At 31.9% G+C, this 26749-nt stretch overlaps 2 protein-coding genes across 3 annotated transcripts in view; one reads left to right on the top strand and one right to left on the bottom strand.

The window, feature by feature from the left end:
• The first annotated feature begins 383 nt into the window (after positions 1 to 383).
• Positions 384 to 7177, top strand: LOC127710698 (uncharacterized). 2 transcript variants are annotated; one of them, XM_052216638.1, is made up of 3 exons: positions 384 to 457; positions 3587 to 3878; positions 5352 to 7177. In XM_052216638.1, the coding sequence occupies exon 3, from the start codon at positions 5416 to 5418 to the stop codon at positions 7117 to 7119; it is 1704 nt and encodes a 567-aa protein (XP_052072598.1). In that variant the 5' UTR covers positions 384 to 457; positions 3587 to 3878; positions 5352 to 5415; the 3' UTR covers positions 7120 to 7177. The 2 variants fall into 2 exon arrangements, with proteins under 2 accessions (XP_052072598.1, XP_052072597.1); XM_052216637.1 differs by lacking the exon at positions 3587 to 3878.
• Positions 7178 to 14060: 6883 nt separating this feature from the next.
• LOC127710697 (equilibrative nucleobase transporter 1-like) overlaps positions 14061 to 26749 on the bottom strand; it is a 180292-nt gene continuing 167603 nt past the window's right edge. Inside the window, exons 3-10 of the mRNA XM_052216634.1 lie at positions 26071 to 26117; positions 25242 to 25411; positions 23734 to 23914; positions 20037 to 20201; positions 19431 to 19532; positions 18917 to 19103; positions 15731 to 15857; positions 14061 to 14662 (exon numbers count right to left, since the gene is read on the bottom strand). Of these exons, the coding sequence (XP_052072594.1) occupies positions 14477 to 14662; positions 15731 to 15857; positions 18917 to 19103; positions 19431 to 19532; positions 20037 to 20201; positions 23734 to 23914; positions 25242 to 25411; positions 26071 to 26117 (1165 nt within the window). The 3' untranslated portion in view covers positions 14061 to 14476. The remainder of the gene's footprint in view (positions 14663 to 15730; positions 15858 to 18916; positions 19104 to 19430; positions 19533 to 20036; positions 20202 to 23733; positions 23915 to 25241; positions 25412 to 26070; positions 26118 to 26749) is intronic.

Genomic DNA, 26749 nt, shown 5'->3' with positions numbered 1-26749 from the left:
TTATAACATTATGCTATTCGTGTCTCAAAATATAAATGTGTGTGCTTAACATATCTTATGTATTTAAAATCAAATAAATGTGTCTAAATGTAAATGAATATCGTTGATTATTTATCAATCAAATGGACGAATTATAAAACAATCATTAGCTTTAGCTATTGTACAACTGTATGTTTCGAAACCGGATTCCGCATAGTGAGAATAGACTAATTTATACATTTGCTCTGAAGTGAGAACTTGTATGTTTTCTCTGTAGTGAAAGTAAATGTAAAATATATTACAATGTCGTAACCACTGACCTGTATATTCCTGTGTTAGATTTTAATAAAGTATTTAATCAAGGGTTTTAAAGCATTGTCTTATAATTTAGTGTTTAACGTGTATGCACAATAATGAGCTTCACTTTATCATATTTAAAGACAATAACGGAATTTCAAATTCAAACTTGGTTAAAAAGGTAAGTTTAATAATACTTCATTTCAAGCAAATATATAAACTATATTCTAATGTTAAAAACTTTACTTCATGTTTAATCATTAAATATTCAAACTGAGCATCTCTTTATATTTAAAAGTATTATGTCTTTGCGATTCAACACATTTTCTTTATTTTACAATGTGCATATTGAATTGTGAATATAACTATACTTTCTGCATATAAGATTGTGTAGTGCAGACAATCGAAACAAAAGGAAAAATATAAAAAGTAAAATAACAAAAATACCAAACTCCAAGGAAAATTCAAAACGGAAAGTCCCTTGTCAAATGGCAAAATTAAAAGCTCAAACACATCAAACGAATGAAAAACAACTATCATATTCCTGACTTGGTACAGCCATTTCCTTATGTAGAAAATGGTGGATTAAACCAGGTTTTATAGTTAGCTAAACCTCTCACTTGTATGACAGTCTAAAAAAATTCCATTATATTGACAACAATATTAATGTGTGAACAAAACAAACAGACATTATAGGTAAAAATGTCAAAAATAGGGGTACAGCCGTCACCATTGTGTTATAATCTTAATCACTATAAAATCAACAATATGTCTATAAAGAAAAAGAAAATGGCGTATAGACAATGCACATGAGCCAAAATGAAAGACAAGAATGCAAATATTACCATAGCAAAATAACACAATAGCGAGATGTATAAGTACCGAGCTACGCCAAAAGGATATTACCAAAAATGGACTAAACAGTAAAAGTTGATAATTAACAAAGACAAATACAAGAACACTAGAACAAGTAATTAAGGTGATAAACAACGTCAGCTTAATAAACACGTATTAATGCATTATATTTACTTTAAGGAATAATAATGTATGGCAATAATTATACATGTATAATTTATTTTTCGTTTGATGCGTTTGAACTTTTGATTTTGCCATTTGATTGGGGACTTTCCTTTTTGAATTTTCCTCGAAGTTCAGTATTTTTGTGATTTTACTTTTAACCGTAAAATGTGTCGTTCAGCATGACTTTTGGTCACTGGTGTTTTTCTTGATGGGCACTTCCTTGTATGAGACGGACACAATCAGTTTACATTCTCAGTTGAAGCAGTAGATAATCTAGCGTTGTATGGGAAATTATTCTGAAATCAATTTCATTCTCATCGTATTGAAACATATAACATTCTTGTATATTTCTAGAATTGTTTTGTATGTCACCAAACTTAATTTCATTTCTTTCATTTAAAGAATAGTTGTTTTCTTTTGTAATATATTTAATAAAATGAATAATACTTTAAAACTATAACAAATTAGAACAAATTAAAAGGGAGGCGAAAAATACCAAAGGATTCAAACAATGCTATTGCAAAAAACCGAAAAACGATCAAAAGACAAACCACAGTATGTGAAATCTTTAGACATGGCAACACCAACCCCTTAAAAATAGGGGGAGATCTCAGATGTCCAACGTACGTCAAAACCCTGTATTGGTATAAAGTATTTTAAAGACATTGGTCTGTTGCTTTATGATACCAATTCATTCCTGTAATAAACAATAGACTAACATTCAGCAACTGCTAATAATTCTACTCAGACAGTGTTCGTGTTATTTCTCTTACTCACAGTCACGTATGAGCTTATGCTCAGTGTTTAAAGTCTTATTATGTCTTTGCAAAGACGAATTAAAGTAAATAGAAGGAGCTGTGTTTTTTTTTTTTATTTGCGGATAAAAATAATGAGATATTTTTTATGGTTGCCAATTAGACAACTTATAAAAAGATCAATGGACAAAGATGTTAACAATTTCAGGTCACCGCTCGAAACCTGATTTTGTTTTAAAGGGAATAAAGAAATACACTATAAAAAATCATCAACAGTTGGATATAGCATTTAGTTCAGATTGAAAACGGAATTTTCTCATCCATACTATCATTAAAAGCACATCTAAGAAATGTCCTTTTTGCTGGTATTCAAATTTACTGCCAGCAAGCAGAACCTGAAAAAAGTATTCAATCCACATACATTCCATACTAGAATATGTTTTTGATTTATGGGATAGTTGAACTAATCATTATTTCATCAAAATGGAACAAGTATTAAACGAAGCTGTTATAATTGTTATTTAGGTAGCGAAATTTTTAAGTATTGAATCGTGTATTTAGGAAAAGTATGGGCATCTTTATAATTAAGAAGACGCAAGAGAAAATTTAGTTTGTTCTTCACAGCCATAATTATCCTTTGTATTTACAATGCTGCTTACACACTTTAGCACGAGTCAATAATGGACGTATCCAAAGGAAAGCAAGATATTATACAATACCACTTGCTGGTTTACATTTAAAATCTTATCAATTTTTACCTCCATAATAAATTTTTGGAATAGTTTAGAGTCGGAATTGCGAAATTTACCAACAATTGAAATATTAAAAAGCCCAAGATATCTATTGATTAAAAAACCTTTCTATTATTCAATAGGTATTTGACATCTTAATCTTTTGCTTACAAAATTCGATACAGTGAATTACATATTTATTTAGAGTTAGTTTTCATGGTGATCCAGGTTGTGCACGCAGATAGTTATTTTAAGATTTAATTCACCGTTTTCTTGAATGTACTCTCTATACAAGAGCAGGAAAACAATTAAAGCTTAAGTCTGGCATTAATATCCTAACTGATATAAATAATCGAACTTTACATTTTGGCAATATCTGCCGAATGGACTTCAACCTTTACCATATTGTCAGCTATAAAAGTCCCGGTATACAAAATATTAAACAATTAAAACAAGTATCAACTGCATAATTACACTACAAATATGAACTAGAAACAAATACCATGACATCATGGCATGGGACAGACACATTATGCATATAGCGTGGGTTTACATATTTGTGAGCGCTTAACCCTCACCCTAACTCTTTGAAGTAGAAACAGAACAAAAGAACAAACGATAAAATCAGTTTAAAAGTGTTTCCCACCATTTATTTTTTTGGAAAATGGATGTGCCAAGTCCGGAATGCGGCAGTTATTTTTCACTTGTTCTGTTGATTGATAGCTTTTGCTTTTGTCAGTTTTTATGGACTTCCCATTATTGAAATTGCCTTGTAGCTCGGTATAATTGTTATACTTTTTTTAGATTTATCAGACCGTAACCAAGCACAAAACAAATAACAAAAAGAGAAACGACGGAAACTACAGTTACAAGTGTACTCGTAGTTACATCAAGCCGGCTTATATTCCTATTTCAACTAAAACATTAAAATTACCGTACTCCGTGTTGGTACAGATGAGGACAGTATTCAAAGATCTTACTACAATGCTTAAGTAAGACTTATCACCTAATTTTTACTTCCAATGAGCAACATGACGGGTGCCACATTTGGAGAAATGAACACATGAACATCTATACCACTTCCGCATACCTAAAAGTAAGTAAGGTTTCCCAACATTTAGTAAAACGCAAACACAGTATAAGATATATAAAATGGCAACCGTTTGAAACCGTCAAGAAACAATCAGGACAATCAGATAAATAATATGAAGATTCCAGTAAAATTTCCGAATCTCTTTGACTAAACGACTACAGACTGCTTATCCCATGGATCTAAATAAATATTATAGCACAAGGAAACATATCTAAAACTTCTTTTATTGATATAATGTATATAGTTGATAAAAACAATAAATAGGTCTCATGGCAATCGTCTAAAACTCAATAAACGATTTAAACATCGTACTAATTTTACTCTTGATGATCTCTAATATCGATATTTAAAAACAATGGTCGACACCAATAATTATGGAAGCTGGGTTAAATATCAATTATTAAATTACATTATATCATATCGTTATTTAGTCCAGTAAACTCATCATAGATACCAGGATTGAAAGTTTGTATTTGCGCTAGACGCGCGTTTCGTCTACAAAAGACTCATCAGTGATGCTCGAATCAAAAAAAGCTAAAAAGGCCAAATAAAGTACGAAGTTGAAGAGCATTCCAAGATATCACAACAGTTTTTTGTCTACATAGACTTTCCCTCCTATTGACAAACCTATAGATCATATAAGGCAATTTCAAAAAAATAAATACATTAACAGAGGTATTGATTTTGTTAATATGTCTAGTACTTTTATGACTCTACCTTTTAAAATTTCATATCTGCCAGTCTTGAGCCACTTATAATTTCTTGTATGTATAAATTAAACTAAGTAGAAGTTTTATTTCTCATTATACGTCAATATCACCAGACGTCATTATAGAAAATAATGTTCTTCCAACATGAGACTGTCAAACATAGAAGTTCAGATTTGATCCATTTGGCCATGTTATAACAGTTTCAGTGTTGTTAGGTTGTTGTCTCATTGATTTGTACCTTTAATCTCCTTTAATTCATTTTCAACAAAATTTTACGTGCACATCTAATTATACCTAAATGTAGTTTATATAACAACGTCAGGGACACAATTGTCAATGTAAATCTATGATGACACCTGAATGTTCGTCAAAACTGAAACTTTGCCTATTCCTGATCGTATCATGTATGGCTGTCTCTGGATTCAAATGGCGGTGATGCATACTACTCAATAAAGAAATATTACTTTGGAGACAATTTTCTTCCGTTAATCCTGTTTCAGCTTTTGATTTTGCATTTGATAAGGGACTTTCGGTTTTGAATTTTCCTTTGAGTTCGGTATTTTTGTTATTCCACTTTTTTTCATGTATTTCTGTAATTGCGAAAATTGTCCAATTTATCTATTGTCAAAATTATTGATCATAATAACCAAGTTTACATCAAGTATTACACATTCAAAGAATAATACTTTCATGACACTATCTTTTAAAGAAATAAAATCATTGGTTTAATCATTTAAATATATTTATTTGAAAATTTACATTTTAGCATGTTTGTATTTCTTCGAAAATAGGATACTACTAAAAATTATTTGAAACTGTGAATAAATGTCATGACGACAAGCAACTGCGTGAAATGCGGCCCATGTGGAGCCAACAAAACAATTTCAGCTGCTGTGGTATGGTGTAACAACTGCAATGAAGGGCTATGTTCAAAATGTTCAGTACATCACAAAAGATTGAAATTGACACACGAGCACAGGACTATTGATGTTAAAACTCACACAAGGCTACCGCTTATTAACACAGAATGCCATGAACATAATAGACAATTCGACCTATATTGTCAGATTCATTTAATACCTTGTTGTGATGAATGTGTTTCGATTAAACATGCAAAATGTTCAGAAATAAAATGTTTAACAACAGTCATAGAAAAGACAAAAACAGCTAAATCAACAATGCTATTAGAAAAGGACATCATGTCAATGCTAAGAACTGTTGACGAGATCATAAAGTTAAAAGCAGAAAACATCCAACGTGGGGATAGACAATATCCAACCATTAAAGACGATATCAAACACATTACAAAGGGAATTCAGAGTAATCATTGTGATAACCTAAAGGCGAAATTAAAAAAAGAACTTGATAATGTCTGGGAAAAAGAAAAATTAAAAGCAAAGGCATTTGTTGACGAAATAGAAGAAAAGAAAACAGAATTAGATGAAATGATACGCAATCTTCATGTACTGAGTAAATATGCCTCCAAACATCAACAGTTTCTTGGAGTCCATCAAATTGAGCAACAGATGAATCCATATAAAAGATACATTGATGAATTGTGGCACGATGATAGAATGAAAGACATCTGCATCGATGTGGAAGAAAACAAAAACTTTGTTGAATTAGTAACTGCTCTGGAATCACTGGAATCATTAGGCCGCGTAATTGTTATTAAAAAGGAAACGTCATTTAATAAAGATAACGTATATAAGGAAGTGCAAGTAGAATGTAGCGATTCTCTTCTCTTACGAAATATTTCGCTGGAACTGGAAACAAAATTAAATATTGTGCACATCAACGATACGTTACAAGTTGTAACAGCCATGATTTCTTTGACTGATAATCGAGTTATACTTATTGTGGGTGAAGGAGGAATACTACTATTTAGAACTGACTGCAATTTCGAAAAAAATGTTAAAGTATTTGGCGAACCCTTTGGTGTCGCAGAACTAGAAAACGATGCAATTGTTGTGTCCTTTCCAAACGAAAAGGTAGTTAAAATCATTCATTTGAATAACGATTCCGTCGAAAAAGTTATAAAACTACATAAGAAATGTTTAGGCTTGTCATCACTAAATAAAACTATTGCTGTAGGTTTACATTTACCAAGAGATGACGAAATTCGTGTGATTGACTTAGAAGGAAATACACTTAAGTCTCTCAATGTTGCGTCCGAAACTTTGCTGTTTGAATTCATATTTACGAATGATGGAATAATTTTTAGTGATAATCATGGCCTAGTACTTTCATGTGTTGATTGGAAAGGAAAACAAGTCTGGGAGTTTAAAAGTGGCGATCTCAAAGATCCACAAGGAATATGCACCGATAACTATGGTAATATATTGTTAGCCGATGACATTTCCGACAAAGTAATAGTCATAGCAAAGGACGGAAGAAGGAGTAATGTATTACTTAGTGAAAAAGATGGGATCGAAGAAGTAAGATCCATCTGTTTCAGCAAAATGGAATCTGCTGTTTATATTTCCGATGTAACTGGAACATATTTGGCGAAATACAAAGTGTGTTATGGATAGAATATAACTTTATATGTCCCCATAATAATCACAATACAGAAACTCTCGATTTTTGCTGGATTATTTTGCCTTTATCGACATAGTAGGTGCCACTAGCTATAGAGAAGCATGAAATGTTTTCTCGTCCCGAGAACACGATTGCAACCCTCTATGCAGTTGGGCTCTTGTTCTTTGATCTTTGATTTTCTGTTTTGGTTTTTTGTGACTTTGTTTGTTTTTAAAGTGGGTTTTAGCATGCTGTTGTCTTTTTTTCAGATGTCTGTTTTTTATTGTCTCTTGCATCTTTTTTCCTTTATTGAAATTTTCAAACAATGATTAAGTGACACATTTATGTGGTAAATAAGTTTGGAAGCCATTAAACCAAGAGTTCCAAATGGTGAAGTTGAAATCATCCCTTCGTAAATTTTACGGACGCCATCACAAGTTGGTTGACCGTTATGGAATAACCGTTTCACAGATGATATCGGATATGTTCCTTATGTCGTAACTACAATACCCTTACCTTTTCACGAATGTGACCTACTGAATTAGACTATTTACCGGATTTGTAATAACATAAGCAACACAACGGGTGCCACATGTGGAGAAGGATCTGCTTACCTATCCAGAGCACCTAAGATCACCCCCAGTTTTTGATGGGGTTCGTGTTGCTTAGTCTTTAGTTTTCTATGTTGTGTCATCTGTACTATTATTTGTCTGTTTATCTTTTTATTTTTGGCCATGGCGTTGTCAGTTTGTTTTCGATCTATGAGTTTGACTGTCCCTCTGGTATCTTTCGTCCCTCTTTTAAATCAATTTATCACATGTAGATCATTTGTGCCTATCTTTGCTTTTAATTCTAAAAAATATTGATATATGCTTATGTGCAACAGTAATCATTCTAATTTGACAAATTGCTATTGTTTCATCTCCGTTTGGTTCCATTTCCTCAGACAAAGATAAATAACTCTAAATGATATGGTTGTCTATTAACAGAATTGAATGGTCCTGTGTATCTAGTCTTACTGAAATATTGTTTATTCATATACGTCTATTTAATGGACAGGTTTCAAGAGAACCAAAACATCTCGTATGACATTCACCAAGTAATGCGACTATTATGACTCTTATGTTGATAACATCAATCTTACTGATCATGAAATATACGATACCACAAATTAACATCGCGAGCTACATACCTTAACTTAAATCAACAGTGAAGAGAGCACAAGATGAGATCTTTACGTTTTTGGTATGTTCTAGTGGTCTTTCCCACTCTTCTTTATTCCTTTCATCTGCTATGACAACTTAGAAATGCAGCTCCTCATAGAATAACCCGTCATAAATAACATAACGGATGCCACTATTGGAACAAATTTATTTATGCGCACACAAATCATATTATACCCTCTGCCGAATATATTTATCATTACATATGCAGTACTAGTTTGGTATACGCCATAAGTAGTACATTTGAATTATCTCCCGTTTACCACACAAGATATAAAATTTATCAGAACTCGAACATACATTGAACGATGTAACACGTGGTATATCGCCAAAAACACACGCATTTTAGGTACATGTGTTTGTCTTGTGCAATTTATTCGATTTCTTCCAGTATACATCTTGCATTCAAATGTTCGTGTGGTATTCCCAGTGAAACATCTGTGTCATCGTAAATTGTCGTAAAACCTCTGAATAACTTAATCATTTAAATGAACTTCTACCTGTTCTATACATAAACTTGAAACACATATCCATATAAGAACTCTCGTTCTATTTACACTAAGTTATGTGATATTTGAATTGGTTAACAGTTGTAGAAAATCTATATTAAAAATGACTCTGATATGTCCCACTTGTTTAATCCCGTCTTGTTTTCCTCGATTATGACATCACTGAATGAGACTAATCACTGAATGAGACTAATCACTGAATGAGACTAATCACAGAATGAGACTAATCACTGAATGAGACTAATCACTGAATGAGACTAATCACAGAATGAGACTAATCACTGAATGAGACTAATCACTGAATGAGACTAATCACTGAATGAGACTAATCACTGAATGAGACTAATCACTGAATGAGACTAATCGCTGTTTTGTCGATTGTTGTTTGTCTTTTCGTTTTACATTCTACTTTGGAGTTGTCGATTTCTCTTCCACTTATGCATTTACATTACCAGTTTTGTTCTCCGCCACATTTTTGTTTAGAATAATGACAATTTATGATGCAATCTCTTTGATACAATTACTTTACGTTGTCCTCCTTTAAAGCTGACATTTCACATGTTTCAGAATTTTAAAGAAGCGCTTTTTGTTAATAAGGCATCATAATTGTTATAACTTATATTAAATAGTTGGTTTTAATTCTGTTCCTGGTAATTTTATTTTCTCTAATTTTTTTTTTTTTTTTTCTTTGTAAATGTTTTTTATGACACGATACGTAAACGTTTGGTGTCTTGAAACTAACAAAGGAAACACTAGCCGTATCGTAACAAAACCAAATTCACAATAGTGCAATTGGCAAGTTCTGCAAATTGGGTTAACCAGAGAGAATGACAAGAAGTTAGGACATCATGCGTATGTGGCACTTTATATTTGTTTGCACAGTACGAATGATGCCTATTATCATAGGTTTCACTGCTTGGCGGTATAACGCAGTGGTCTTATTGTTATACCCAAGTCAACACTTAAGGTCTACCATATGAATGTTCAAATATCACATGTCAAGGTATTGTCTCGAGGGGACCAACTTCCTATATACACGGTGATAGTACTTGCCGCTTGAATAGGTCACATTTTTCAGCTTAAGAATGTGTGAATAGGTGTGGAAAACTATCATAAATATATGATAAGGTCAACAAAGCTCCGATTATTTATTATATGAAAAGCCCTGTAATTTGTTCACAGCCGAAAGTCTCGCCTAAAGTAACATTACATAAGAAATTTGAGCCTCAGATTTGAGCTCCGAGCAAATGTAATTTTTGTTCCATTACGCCGGCAAGTGATTCTCGTCCACCCCTGGACACCACACGAAACCCAACAAATATGACAAACCTTTTTAACTACGTAATATATGAAAAGGTATACATTTTCAAAATCTAAATTATACTAAAATGTTGGGGTAACGGAACTCCGGCGACACCCCTATCAATTACGAAGTGAAGTCCCCCCTACCCCATTGAAATCATCAACGAGGAAATCAAATGAACTCTAATTCGCTTAAGCTCCATGCTAAATTGATACCAAGACAAAAATGTAAAAGCTGTTAACAACACTCAAATGTTATAAGGAAATCAACAAACCATATAAAATATATAAAATAGGTGGGTCTTCCACGATCTCCTGCTTCGAATTAATTAAATGCTTTGAAACCTCACCGTAGGTCTTTGTAAATAAAACTGATTCGAACTTTGACTTAAAATACCATTCGTTTCAAGTCACACCTACCTGTATGGTACCTACCGCCAAACCTGTATTAAACTTGTTTCTAAACAGATATACACATGCACTCAAAGCATTTTAAGGTCTTATCAGCAAATATTCGTTGTAATTATGTGTGGTATCAACTCCGCTAAACCTTGGCACCAACCCTCAAGAAACGTTCAAACGAAACAAATTAAACCGAACTTTTTGTGTTTGACCTTTAAAAAAGAAATTTGTAACGTAGTTTAACGTCTGAACTAGGCTAATTGATAGTCCTTTCCCCTGAATAAGTATATGATTACTAACGATCTTCTTGCTCCAAATAGTTAGTTCAGAATGAAAAGTTGGTATATGAATATAAATCTATTCGCTTTGCCGCAATAAGGACGGATTTATTAAATGTGTTCATCTCAATATTGGTTTACGGGAACGCATGTGTTCTTCCATAAATCACCATTTAATACTTATTCCCCTACACAAGTTAAATCTATAGATGTTCTATTATAAAAACTGAAAAAGAAACTGTTTAAAGTTGTTGTCCCTTTTTAAAAGAGGAACGAAAGATACCAGAGGGACAGTCAAACTCATAGATCGAAAACAAACTGACAACGCAATGGCCAAAAATAAACAGACAAATAGACAAATAATAGTACAGATGAAACAACATAGAAAACTAAAGACTAAACAACACGAACCCCACCAAAAACTGGGGGTGATCTCAGGTGCTCCGGAAGGGTGAGCAGATTCTGCTCCACATGTGTTGTTTATGTTATTACAAATCCGGTAAATAGTCTAATTCGGTAGGTCACATTCGTGAAAAGGAAAGGATATTGTAGTTACGACATAAGGAACATATCCGATATCATCTGTGAAACGGTTATTCCATAACGGTCAACCAACTCGTGATGGTGTCCGTAAAATTTACGAAGGGATGATTTCAACTTCACCATTTGGAACTCTTGGTTTAATAGCTTCCTTGTGAGCAGCAATCCTCTATTAAGGAAATCATGATAGGAAAAACAAGCGCGGGAATATCGTATCAATTGGGAGATATATACTCCGTATGCAGACGCTGCTGGAATGTTGCTACATAGAAATGAAAGTTCACAATTGGAAGGCTGAAATCATCTCTTTTGTATGTAAGTTTTGTTTTCAACAGACCCTCATTGTCAATTTCTAGATGTAAGTCAAGATATGAGGCAGACTTAACTGTATCTGTAGTATCCTTTATCTCTAGTTTGATGGGATGGATTCGTTCAACATAGTCACCAAATTTTGTATTATTTAGTGAGAGAACATCATCTATATAGCGGAACGTAAAGTTAAAGGATATTGCTAACTTCTTATCTTTCTTCCTAAGAAGTTCCTGTATGAAGTCAGCCTCATAATAATAAAGAAACAAGTCGGCAAGAAGAGGGGCACAATTGGTTCCAATTAGAATTCCGACAGTCTGTTGAAAAACACGTCCTCCAAACGTAACAAATGTGTTGTCAATCAAGAAATCAAGCATCTTGATAATGTCAGTTTCAGAGAATTTCTTGTATGAATCAGAGTGATTCTTTACAAAGTAGGATTTATCCCTCCCAAAGACAAGATACTTGTATCTACGTTCGCCATTCTTTTTAATGAAACAAAGTAATATCAACTCTTTCAATTTTTAAAAATACCATCTTATTAAAGGTCTGCTGAAGGCATTGTGTGAGAACGTCTTTTAATTGCGTGTCTATTAAGTTCAATTTACTTTTGCTCTATCACATTCCTAATTATAATCTGTCTTTTCATTGGCTAGTTATCCTTATGTCTTTGGTTTTTTTTTTTTGTTGTATTTGAGCTTCCTTCCATTTTTAAGAGTGTTATTAAGATTGAAAAAATTGAAATAAATATCTGAGTGAAAGTCATAATTAGTCATTAAGTTATTGTCTGCTTATCTAGATTCAATGTGAGTTTTTTTTTTTAACTTGTTTTACATGAATATGTGATGAAATATGATGCGTGAAACTAATATTTTTCTGAATCTCTTAAGAAATTGAAATATTTGTGTCAAAAGGTGACAAACGCTGTCTTTTATGGATATGCATATATTTATATACAAATTGTCCTTCAGAAATTTTGTTTTCTTACTTATAACACATATATTCACAGTATGACCGATTAAGTAAAAATATTACTAAGAATAATGGAAAAATACACAAGTCCTAGTACTACCCTTGTTATTTTTATTTAGAAATAACCAATTTCACTAAGCTCGGGGGAACATACTGATGACATTTTACATTTTAGATGAAAAGGTACATAATAGGTAGTATTGATGACGTTGTATATGACAAGGAGAGATGATACCAAATTGACGTTTTAGGACTGTATGTAGTAATAAGGTACTTCACAAACTAATTATAGTGAATGATAATTTGAAAGAAAGAGTAGGAGAAAATACCAAGGGGGCAATCACAAATCAGAAGTCCAATAAGAACTGATAAGAACATGACAAAAAGAAAACAAAACATTCAAGTCCACCAAGCAACCATAGAATCACAAAAGATTGAGTAACACAAACCAAACTACAAATCGAAAGTGAAGCAATCTGCTTCGGAGACAAAGGTAGTTCGAGCTCTGCTATTGCTTTAGTTCCCGTCGTGTTATTGACGACAACTTTAACCTAGATTATACGCAAGATGTGAAGTGTCAACAAAACGTGGAACATAACAGTGGTCATCTAAGATAGAAATGATAGTGGCGTCTTTAAAGGTTTTTCAGGAATTTCTTCGACTTGATTTTAGGAACCCTAGCTTGGTACCATAGATTTCTTGTAAGCAGCCACTTTGTATTAAGGAAATCACTAAAGCATGCGCATGCTGGCCAAGACTGTTGATTTAACTGGTAGATATATATACCAACGTCTATTGTTTGTTTTGACTTATTGTTTTTGTTTTTTTGTACTTTCCCCTTTTTTTCAAATCGAGAACGGTGGATCGATTGTTGAATCATCACAGATCACTAGTTCAAAAAGTTTTAAATTCATATCCTTTCAAATGATTACAGAAACTCGAAGTTGCAATTTACAAACTAGAATATAACTTGATGAAATATATAATTTTAACGTACTGTCAAAAGTTGCTTTTGCACATCAACTTCGTTGTGAATGAATCGTCTTCTTATTAATGATAACAAAGTAGGCGACATCACTTACAGACAAATTTTCATTGGTTTACAAGTAAGACGTGTTATAGTTCTTTTAGTCTTTTCATAGATAAAAAACGTTTATGAAGAAACTGCAATGTCCATACAAAAAAACAATCAGGTCTACTTATCATGTGGTACTCCATCTCTCTTGAACTAAATAAAAAAGATAGACAAATAACATCCATTGTGTTACTCTTGTTTAAATCCAGTTTGACGAGACATACATGTATATTCGATTGCAAGACACCTTACAATATTTTACAACTTTCATGCACACATCATAAACCCAAAATATTTAAACGACTATTAAGTACATATTTCTTGCTTGGGTTTAACAAAAAGGTAAAGCATAGAAAGAAGTTGTCACTTGTTATTCAATATTTGTATTTATTTATTTATTCATTTACATTAAACTAAATAAAACGAAACTGAAGACATACATTTGCACAAAATGTAAAATACATATCGTTGTTTGGCTTCATTCAGACATTGTCAATAGGGAGTGGATATGATTTCAATATTCAATACCATTATTTGTATTTTTATCTTCTTATAGAAACAAAAATGTTAAATTACAGTTTTATGTCATAAAGCTTCTTTGTAGTCAACCATTGAAATCACCACATCGATATACTCTGACTGCAGAAAATATACCCGAATGATCATGTCGGCCTGAAACAATGGTTTTTCATACAAATAAATGTTGTAAATGTAAAAGAAGTTTTCTCCAGTCCTTCCATTCTTTCTAATGAATATGTTTGTTAAGATCTAATCATACTACGACGATTATTATCATTTTCATCTTCAATCGTGACAACTAACTGTTCTCTACCATTACTGCTATTTGACAAAGAACTGTTGTTAATTAGTCCAATTCTACAATGGTACCATATCAAAAATGGATGACCACACGATAAAATCAATAACACCAGTAATAATAAGTTGATCTGAAAATAAGAAACACATTGTCTTAACACGAAAATTCAACTAATGACTATCAGAATGAAACTTTAAATTAATAACGTGATATGATTTATTTGATTTATTTGTATGATGTGCAAAACAAGAGTCTAGAAACTTAATTCAGGACAGGTACACTTGTAATGGGAATTTTCTGTACTTCTACCTCGATTTATTATCTGGACCTGGCTAGACTTGTCCCTCCTACATGTTGTTAAAATATTTGCTAATTGAATTGCGATGTTTAGATGATTAACCATATCATCATGAAATATATATTATCTTGTAATAACACTAAGATTCGACATCAGGAGTAAAAACCAGTTGTGATATGTGTTTTACGCCGTCATTCAGGTTCATTTTTTTGCATCAATTGTTTTCGTTTATTATACAAGTTTTATATCTATATGTACTAATGTTTTTCAATTTGGAAAACATTTCCGCAAATCTTAAAGGTTGTTAACATTTTGCTATTTTATTAAATTTTGCTTTGATCTTGTTTGAGATAATTTTCCGTTTTATATGACATGAAACCATCAAGACAATTTTTATTCGAACGATGAGTGTGCTTGTGCTTAGTGATCACTCATTTAGGAACGTACGAAGAACGTGACAACACTCTGTGTTGTCTTTGAAGTTTGTGTTCCCCGATTATATATTTTAATTGTTGTCTAGTTAAAATATATACATTTTTGTTATTTTACCTCCGTCTAATGAAACCTTGACATTTTAATATCCCTTCAGCATATTGTGCATTTTCTCTTATTTTAGTCTCTACTATAACAGACTGTTTCACTTTGTGATGTACAGTGCAAATTTAAGTTTAATTTCAAGTGTATTAAGAACTTTTCTAATATTTATTTTTTGTTCAATTTCAAAGTAGAGCAAGATCAACAAAGAATATACTTTGATTGTTATTCCCACAGTGTTTGAGGTTTTAATCCTGTTTATTGTTCAAAATAAAGTTACACCGTGCATTACCCGTATCGAAGATAAAGATTTGCAATGTTTCTAAAGTTTTGTCACAATTAAGGGTCAAAGTACATCATACTCACATAAAATGGATCACCTTTTAATGATGTGTTGATGAATGTTTGGAATGGAAATCTGAGAAGACACAGTATACTTGAAGATAGAAAATGAAGGCCAATCAATTTTCCAAAATGTTCAGCTGGAAAATGTCTACCAATAAAAACAAAAGGTTATCAAGGATCTGTGAATGAATACAAATGGATTTACTACAGTCATTAAAAAGTTTTTTTTATTATTCAATTCATTAATACATTTTGATTTAATGATTTGATGCAATACAGATACATATACTGTCCTTTCCTGGATCTTGTTATCTATATCTTTAACTGGAAGCTTAGTACTAAAATTTATGCCAAAAGAGATGATTTTTCATTTCCTATTGTTAATTATCCATTTTTAGATGGTGACGTTCCCTTGTCACCATCTTATGGTGTTTAAATATCTCAACTTGTTCGATTCGCTCGTGTATGTAACAACGTATTTGATTTTAACGAAAGAAATATCTGTTTTACTGAAAAATTATTACACCAGGGTTTTTGATATCACAAACTAGTCAAAACATTTACTAAATTTTATAATCGGTACAAGGGCATCATTCGTAAATATAAATTAACATGTAGACATCATATACGTTCAGGTATTTCACATCCCATCTTTTATGGTAATATTCTTTACAAAGCACAAAAAAGTCGGCATTCACCTCAAAAGCTAACCAAACCTTTAAACAGACTTATTCGGAAGGAATATAGTTACGATACAAGTCATTAAGGATTGCATATTTGGGAGGGATTGTGCTTGATTTTCATATGATGAAGACAAAATCTTTCAATCAGTTTAATTGAGGTCTGGAGCTGGCATGTCAGTGACTACTAGTAGTCCTTTGTTAATTTATGTATCATTGTTATTTTGCTTAGTTTCTTTTGTTACCTATTCTGACATCGGACTCGGACTTCTTTTGAACTGAGTTTTACTGTGTGTATTGCTGTGTGTTTCTGTATTCTACATTGGCTAGAGGTATAGGGGAGGGTTAAGATCTCACAAAACATGTTTAACCCCGTCGCATTTTTGCGCCTGTCCCAAGTCAGGAGCCTCTGGCCTTTGTTAGTCTTGTATGTGTTTTTAATTTTAGTTCATTTATATGTTTTGGAGTTTAGTATGACGTCCATTATCACTGAACTAGTACACATTTTTATTTAGGGGCCAGCTGAGGACCACCTCCGGGTGTGGGATTTTCTCGCTGCGTTGAAGACCCATTGGTGGCCTTCGGCTGTTATCTGAACTTTGGCCGGGTTGTTGTCTCTTTGACATATTCCCCATTTCCATTCTCAATTTTACATATATGTACAATAAGCAACAGCAAACCTAGGACGACATTCAAAGAATAATTCAATCTGGCAACATTCGATATTTGAGCTATCTGTATCACGTGCAAGACATACTGTTTATAGTAACTAGCGGAAAGGGAATACTACATAGTTCTATGTTAGTTGTCTCATTGGCACTCATACCACATCTTCTTATATCTATTTATTAGCTAGTAACAATTTCATTTTCTCCTTCCCTAAATGAAACTTGATCGTAATAATCTAATATTGTAATCTTGTAATATATCAGACCCTCACATTAAACATTACATGATTGAAAATCTGTTCCAATGGTTGCTATAGCATGAACTTTCAAATGCATTCAGTTGTGAAATTTTTTGTCAGCCGTCCAATTTGAAAATTAGTTGGTTTGACGTCAACTTGTCGCATGATGCTAATTCAATATAAAGAGATATAACAAAGCTAGTTATTGAAAACTTTCATATCAGGATTATTCAGCTGTAAAAACAACCCAAATATGAAAAACCAGCTTATTCCAGTTATAAAAAAGAACAAAAACAAATAAATGAATACATTACGCAAATAAAATTCTGAATAAATCTGATTTTTTTCAACCCGTGTTTATATCTTAATAAATATTTTTTTTTTCAATTTCATACAAGGTAAATGGGCAGTGAATAAAATTAGACCCAACTAGTTAAATAGAGGCCATTCTATCTTTGAAAATATGGCATTGAAGATGAATTATATGTGTCTGTTAAGTGTTAATGAAAAAAGTGGTTACATAAAAATTGCATTAGAAACTTGGTTTGTCTTTTCATTCATTCAATCATATAGTGGTAAACCCATATTATTTCGTGTATTAACTGTACAAATTTAAAAGTGGAGATTCTAAAAAGTATAGAATTAATTTATTTTCATTCTTATACCTTTTGAATCTAAATTTTGTTGCGATATTTTTGAAATCTCATTGATGGCCGAATTCGTTTTTTCTGTTTACGTAAACACATATAGGATTGGCTGTCAGACGTCTTCAATCTTATACAAAAAGAGATTAAAAAAAATCATATATAAGCAGACTTCGGTACATTGTGTACGAAACAAGTCAGTTACATTGTAGGTGTGTATCAGATATATTTACCTAACCGCTTAGGAACCTATCAAACTTATACATGATCATCATCTTGTATTTCTCTTGTTTCATTTTGAGAGGTGTTAGATTTTTTATTTAATATATATCAGGATTATTCAGCTGTAAAAACAACCCAAATATGAAAAACCAGCTTATTCCAGTTATAAAAAAGAACAAAAACAAATAAATGAATACATTACGCAAATAAAATTCTGAATAAATCTGATTTTTTTCAACCCGTGTTTATATCTTAATAAATATTTTTTTTTTCAATTTCATACAAGGTAAATGGGCAGTGAATAAAATTAGACCCAACTAGTTAAATAGAGGCCATTCTATCTTTGAAAATATGGCATTGAAGATGAATTATATGTGTCTGTTAAGTGTTCCGTTAACATTACACTAAAACGTAGTTGTTTTGCCAAAGGGCATATATATATATATATATATATAGCTGCTTTTTCTTTCCGAGGTGACTTTTACTGTTCCTATTTTGACTTGCCTTTACTTGATGATTTTGTTCCGTTTTTTTTTTCTTACTGAGTTTACAAACTGATATAAATTTCATACATTTGTTAAAGGACTATTGATAAACTCTGAGCGGTGTGTTTTGTGAGACGGAGTTTGGTGAATTTTATGCTACTGCCTCATTTAAGTTTTCTTTTTTAACTATTCATATTTATTTTTTACGTAGTCGTATTCTGGTTTAGCATTTGCAACAATATATGAGACCGTATATTCTTGATACTTACAAATGTGTTAAAAAAGCGCAAATAGATGTCATAACTGCTACTCTCTCTATAGCTTGTAAAATAAAACCCGCTACTTGTAACTGAATAGAAGGAATAGTTGTTAAAATATTATTCACTAAAGCTATTCCAAATGTCACAAATGTTATAAACTGTACATTTTTCATCTGAAGAATTAACGGATTTCCTGCTGAAATAAAACAAACAAACCTTTTAAAATCCAGACACATTTCATAAACGATACAGAATTGTTTAATTATACGACAGATATCATACGGTCATGTGGAAATTGATTATGTTGTATATTTTTGTATGATACTAATTGTTAATTATTATAAAAGTAGTGTTCATGGTTAAAGTATGATCATATTGTATTTAAATTAATTTTGTTAAGAAAATATCGAGAAAAAAATCAATTTTCAGAAAATATATTATCCTATGACATGCATAACTAAAGATCGAAATTATCTCTTCAATGTATCGTGAAATAGAACATTAAGCCTAAGACATTACATACCAAATGAATTACTACGTTTCCAATCAACCAAAAGTCCAATTAAAGGACCCGCTGGTAAGGAAATTGTTTGTACTGCTGCAAATAATTCACTGTATTTATACACTGGAACGAAAAAAGGGAAATTCTTGCATTTTCAACGACAAAATATCAAGGCTTTTAGAGTTCATTTGATTCCCTCCGTTTTGTTTGTTATCTTGATTTGTATTGTTTGATTCGATGTATGTGATTTTAACATCGGTAAACTTCTGTTAAATCTATTGTATTGACATTTACCCCGCTTCTCTTTGTATCCACCATAGTCAACGGAACTAAATACGAAATATTGCATGAAGTGTTAGTACAGTCAGCTCCAAAAAATCTAACTAGAAAATAGAGAAAATACAGGCGCAAAGGTATTACTGTTTTAAGGTTCTTTTTTGGTCATATAGCTCTTCAACGGTTTCGGTTCTTGTACATCCTTGGCTTTAGATATTCGGCTTTGAGCGTTCCTGATGAAGACAAACCTAGAAAAGAGCTACGGACGCATGCAATTTTTAAAGTATTGCTTTAATATTTAAAACATTGCAATGTTATATTTAAAATTGATAGTCCGGTTTAAAATTTCACCTTCATCCCGTGGTGTTCCGTATGATATCAGCATTAGTCTTAAATTACTATCATATGTGAAGGCTCTGAGCTGATATATACCATACCATATCACGGACCAAATAAAAAGTGACGATAGCGCAGACGATTTAAATGTTATCAAGTTAAGGCAGCATTTACGTCCATCTGAAAATAAAATGAAAGGGTTGTTAGATAAAAAGCAAAACAAAAGGGCAGGGCCGGGATTTATACTATGTTAAAAGTTTGAACCCCAATATGTTAAAAATATTTAAATAAATACAGTAAGATTTTACAAACTGCATTGTGCAAATACACAATAAACGCCTGCAAATCAACACAAAATTAAGGAATAACAGTACTGTAGTTAAAGAGTTGCCACCGTCAATTTTCGATTTGACGGTCGCAAATGCAGTTTTAATGGCGACGCGTAGCAGAGACAGTAAAATGTCAATTTGCGACCGTCAAATCAAAATTGACGGTGGGAACTCCTCAACTACAGTACATTTATTTCGATTCTAATGCATTACCAAAAGAAAAAATACGTTAGTGCTTGAAAAAATGTATAAATTTGAAATAAAAAAAAAATCCGCGAAACTTTATGAATGATTTTTGCACAAAGACGTTATGGCTAATCGTGACGTCATACAAATGAAAACTTACAAACTGGAGGTTATTACGTTACCTCTACGATTCAAATTTTGATGAAATCACATTAAAACGGCGATTTTGAGATTGGTGTTATTTAATTTGCGATTATATTGTAGAAATCGAACATTTGTTGATTCAATCAATTCAAAATGGCGGGTCCCTCCTTAGTTACGACTGGTCTACTGTGGATTTGACGGCAACTTTTAGCCAATGAAAAAAGTGGTTACATAAAAATTGCATTAGAAACTTGGTTTGTCTTTTCATTCATTCAATCATATAGTGGTAAACCCATATTATTTCGTGTATTAACTGTACAAATTTAAAAGGGGAGATTCTAAAAAGTATAGAATTAATTTATTTTCATTCTTATACCTTTTGAATCTAAATTTTGTTGCGATATTTTTGAAATCTCATTGATGGCCGAATTCGTTTTTTTCTGTTTACGTAAACACATATAGGATTGGCTGTCAGACGTCTTCATTCTTATACAAAAAGAAATTAAAAAAAATCATATATAAGCAGACTTCGGTACATTGTGTACGAAACAAGTCAGTTACATTGTAGGTGTGTATCAGATATATTTACCTAACCGCTTAGGAACCTATCAAACTTATACATGATCATCATCTTGTATTTCTCTTGTTTCATTTTGAGAGGTGTTAGATTTTTTATTTAACTTCATTAGTATAATTTAAGTCTTCTGTAATTCTTCTGTTCTCTAAAAGAATATTCCAAATCCTTGAAAAACGTCTTATTTTCATTTAGAAAATCACTCATTTCATTTAAAAACTGTTTGACATATTCATTATAGAAATGAATACCAAAAAAATCGATGCAACTCAAGGTATCATACGTTTTTAGATGAGATAAATACCTTAAACAAACACACCACATTTAGCCACGCAACTAGCATATATATGTATTGAAATGATAACTTTAATGCGAGGCACGAACACAAATGAAAAAATAGCGTCGTACTGCAAAAATAGAGTTATATTCAATTGTGTTTGAAATGTTTTGAATTCTCATAACGGTAAATTGATTGGCGTGAAGGATTCTGGAAATCAAATAAAATTGTTGTGATCGGTAATAAATTGAATTTGAGCACAAAAACTGTGAATTTAATCCGATGTTTTAAAGAAGACTTGACATGTTTCCTGAAGCGTAAGGGGGAAATGTCATGTAAACAAATTTAAATTGAATAATTATGTTGTTTTTTCCTGAACTAAGGCATTCATAGGTCGATAATCTTAAAATGAATTCACGATAAATTGTATCAAAGTTAAATTCTTTCAATGGGACTTCTGATAAAGGAAGTCATACAACATACAATTTATCATAACTATAACGAAGTCGCTAAAGTAAAGATCATAACCCCTAGTTTCTATTTGGTTAGTTCTAGGAGTTCTAAAAAAGCTTGCATATCGTGAGACCAACTTAAAAAGTTTAACAAAAAAAGAAATAATGTTGTGAGGAGAACGAAAAGTCGTCATTGAACAAGCCGTGTACCAATCTATCGCTCTTCAATATCCCTTTCTACTTTTTTGAAAGATAAACATGGAACTGATAATCAATGACAATACGAATACGTTTCTGTTATACGTGGGTTTTGTTTCATTTATTTTAGGTGAGTAACTTTAATGTTTTGTTCTGAGTGGACTACGAAATTTAAATATTGTGCTGCTCTATAGGAACATCATTGATTGAACGTTCTGGTGGGTCCACATGTTATTTACGAGGACGCTGAGACTACGTGGCGCAGTTTTGGACAACAGACGTTGAAGTTCTGAAATTCTTCATGGTATCGGTTGTCAGATTGATTATCCATATTTAAGGCTTGACAATCGTTTAAATTTTCTTTACACAATATTACATCATGACATTCAATAAAAACCTGAAAATGTCCAAATTCTTGTTATTCAATCTGATAATGTAAAATAACATATCAATAATCGTTAGATAATTCACCATCAAAAAGACCTCGCCATGTTTAAAAACAATCTTGCTTATATCAAAGACAGTACTTTATCAAAATTCAACAACTACAATGTTAAACTAATGAGCTTTCTATATACTATATTAAGAAAAGTACAGAGATGTCAATCTATCTATTCCTATGGTATTTGCATCGCTTGGGTTGGATTAATACTATTATTAGACCTTACACTTACGTAGTTAACGTCATAAATTATATACCAGTTTCTTAGAACAGAATGTTTAAGACAGAGACAGCAGACACACATGCCATTAACACAAGTAAGCACTAAGTATCACCTTCGGTATTTCTGTACTGATTAAAATTCAAAGTTCGGTTAGTTTTCAGTAGTACAATATAACAGACGTGTTTAGCTAAGCATTTGCGATTGTTTATTCTAAGTTGTGACGCACTTTATAAGATAGCTTTTCCCTGTTTCTATTTTGTATCTGACATTGGATATTTATTGCTAATAGTTGTTTTGGTATCTTTTTTTTTATCATCTTCGATTAGACGCAATCGTTCTTGAAAACTGACCCTACTACTCTTAAGTCATAGCTTCAACTTTCAAATATATAATCCAAATAGGCTGGCAATAACACCTAGACAATGGTTTAAAAATATCGTAGATCTAAGTCTCAGATATTGAACATACATAAGGCGACGTTAAATGGTGATACATGAACTTACATTTTAAAATCATTTGTTTAGATAGTGTATTAAATTGCAATCATTCTTTATAAAACAAGGCACATGGCATGATTGCCAATGAGACAAATATCAATCTGACACCAAATGACGTAGATGTTAGCAACTTTTAGCCACCATACGACCTTCAACAATTCGCAAAACCCATACAGTATCACAAGCTATAAATGGCCCGTCATATCAAAATGTAAACCAATTCAAATGAAAAAAAAACAACGGCCTGATTTATGTATCAAATTTAAACGAAACCACTGAATTACAGGCTCCTGACTTCTTTAAGTCCGAACAGTGACTGTGTTCTTAAGCCATTTAACATCATTTTTCATCAGCCTAGTTTGCGTTGATAATATAACGAATATATAATACCTTCTGAAGTAGACTGTCGATGTCGTGTAGAACTCCCTCCTGCTACAGATCTGCCATCTCCGTAATCCGCAGGAAGTGGCCATGGAACCTTTGTTTTCGGAAGAAAGGCTATTGTGGAAACTAAAATTGGAACTACTCCCATTGTCATAAACATAAACGATGTCTGTATGTCGTTCATTGACTGAAAAAATTAAGGTTTATTTTGTTTACAAATATTCATACATTTGTTGTGTCTTATAAACAGGGGTTTTCGGCTGCCGACTGTTTCCGTGCAATCACTTATGAACAGACCAACAAATGATTTTTCAATTTTAAATAATCTGTTGGTGTAACTAGTGACAAATGGAGGTCAAGTTTGCTTTGACGATTTTAACTCTAAACGATAAGGAGTTATGGTCCTTGATATATTAAAAAAAAAATTTGGGAGTTAATATATTGGACAATAGCCATAGAACATAACAGGTCAAACAACCTTCAAAGCACCTTCAAAATACAACCTCGGTTTTCGGTCAATTTTACAGCTCATTTCTCGCTATTATTATCATTATTGCATATGCATGCTACCTTACATATAAAAAGTTGGATGACTTGGACTACAATTACTCAATTACCCTATGTGTTTTAAACTTAAACAAAGGAGAAGGTGTGATAAAGACACTTTGTTGATAAGGGACTTTCCGTTTTTAATTTTCATTGGAGTTCGGTATTTTTGTAATTTTACTTTTTTGTTGGCCTTTGAATTCGAATATCAAACAGCATAAATCATCAGTTGTTAACAAGTCAAAAGTGTGTCAGATATCAATTGTTTTGTTATATTTTAAAAGATTGTCTTATATATTTGCATAAGAGCTTCAAACTACTTGCATTTTGAGATCTTTAGATCTGAACCAACTGAAGGCTATAACCAAATACTGTAGACATCTAATGTATTTGTACATCTTTGCTTTTCAAATTGTTCGGTTTGTGCGTTCCTATTGTTGTGTAAAATTGCCATTTTCGGTCAATATATCAAAATGTCGTAATAATTATAATATCATCTTAACACCACCAGTAACTTTTCTGCACGAAAGTTTTTCGATTATATGAACATCTTTTTGTATCAATTTAATAACACAATTTTGAAATGCTTAAATAGTTTTACCATTTGTGCAATTTCAGAAGCCAAATAAAGACTCTTATCACACCTACTCCTTGTGTCAGGAAGATTGGCACAACATTGAAATATCTGTATGCTTTAACTCTTCAGATCGATACTTCTCAATACAAGACAACTAACACAAGGACAAAAAACTGAAAGAACCGTTTTAAGAGCATAAATACTGAATCATCTTTATTTGAAACTTAAAAAAAAACAAATGGTTAGCGGTGTATGATTTTATTTAAACAAGAAGAGGATAAACATAAAATATATTTGGATACAAACGCGTTCAATATGCGGAAATACACTTTAAATGTCACTGAAGTATGTTAACGATATAAAAAATAAGGAGGTGTGGTAGCAGCCATACCTTTATACATAAAAACACTATGGCACTTGCTTGATAGGCACCAATTAAAGATGACATGACCGTATACCGTCTATCACCAAACAAATTGGATGTCTGCAGATTTGTCAGCATGATGATACACCCAGCGATAGAAAACATACTAAACGCAGGGACTATCAACCATGGAAATGCTACAGTATAAAAATTGCATGGTTATATTGGTTTTTTTTTACATCTATAATGATGACGATATCAGAATCGAATCGACTGATGGTCTCGAAACAAGTTTAACAAAATATATGCAAGCGTCACAACTGTTAATAAATGTTAATAAAATTCACAAGTAACTTTGCTTTTGTCAACCAATTCGTTATTGTAATGTAAAAAAAATTAAATGTGTCCTGATCCGTTATGCAATAAAGTAGCTTATTGTCTAGAGAATTTCTGTTCAATTGTACATAGTTTGTTAGTGCTAAGAAACTCCTTTTTTCATTTTATGAAATACAAGTAATGTTATCGAACTGTTTGTACTAAATAATTGAGAATTACCAGTTTTGTGTATAACCTAATTTGATCATCCATTCTAGAAACAAATCATTTATGTAACTCTGCACAAGTGGCTAATTATCTGTTCAATAGTTAATTAATTATATTTCCCAAGGACGCACCTGCAACGTAATCAATTTGTATTTTTGACATTTTAATTAGGTAAGATTGTCTAATAAGAAGATTTACTATGAAAACAATCTAATTGAGAGGCGAATGGAAATTCGTGAAACCTGATATTTTCTAGCAGCACTGTTTCCATTAACTAAATTGTAACTAATGCATCAATTTAAACACTACTTACATGCATTTGAAAATGTCATCATAAGTGTCCCAACGATGAAAATCAATCTGAAAAACACATAAAATATTGGACATAAAGACTTATACAAAATATAATCAATATTTCTAAAAGAATTATAAAGTGTAACTTAGTAATTTACTATTGCTAATACCCATGACATTCCCATTACAGAAAACGTAAATGCCGTGTATATAAAACTAAAAAAAAACAGAACAAAACAGATAAATAACGTATCTACGTACCCCAGTCGTCCATTAGTCAAAGTACAATTTACGTATTTTCCTTGTTTGTTTTTTGTTTGTACCGTTTCGAACTCTTTTTATCAAGTATGAATTGCATTAAAAAGGTTAGAATCTAATTGTAAAGGAAAGGTTTTTATTAAAGAATAAATAATTCGGTTACCTTTACACATCTAAGATTACGACCAAATATGGAAACAGGGGAAACATAAACAAAAACACAAATAAAAACAAAAATAGGAAACCGGTTAAAATGCAGTAAGAATAAGAGATCAATTGGAATGGACTTCAATTAAAAAACAACCCCACAACTGTTTTTTTTTCATACTGAAACATCTGTCGTAAATCTTTAAACAACGTATAGCATTTACCACTAACTCGACCGAAGTTGGTTCCCGAAACGGCTTTCTGCGTGCATGAGCGAGTGAAGATGAATAGGT

Source organism: Mytilus californianus, unplaced genomic scaffold (genome assembly GCF_021869535.1).
Source record: "Mytilus californianus isolate M0D057914Y unplaced genomic scaffold, xbMytCali1.0.p SCAF_8, whole genome shotgun sequence".
Classification (NCBI taxonomy): domain Eukaryota; kingdom Metazoa; phylum Mollusca; class Bivalvia; order Mytilida; family Mytilidae; genus Mytilus; species Mytilus californianus.
This window is presented reverse-complemented; position numbering and strand designations above follow the sequence as displayed.

Excerpts from the sequence above, each read along its gene's own strand:
- LOC127710698 (XM_052216637.1), top strand. The coding sequence starts at position 5,416 with ATGACGACAAGCAACTGCGTGAAATGCGGCCCATGTGGAGCCAACAAA.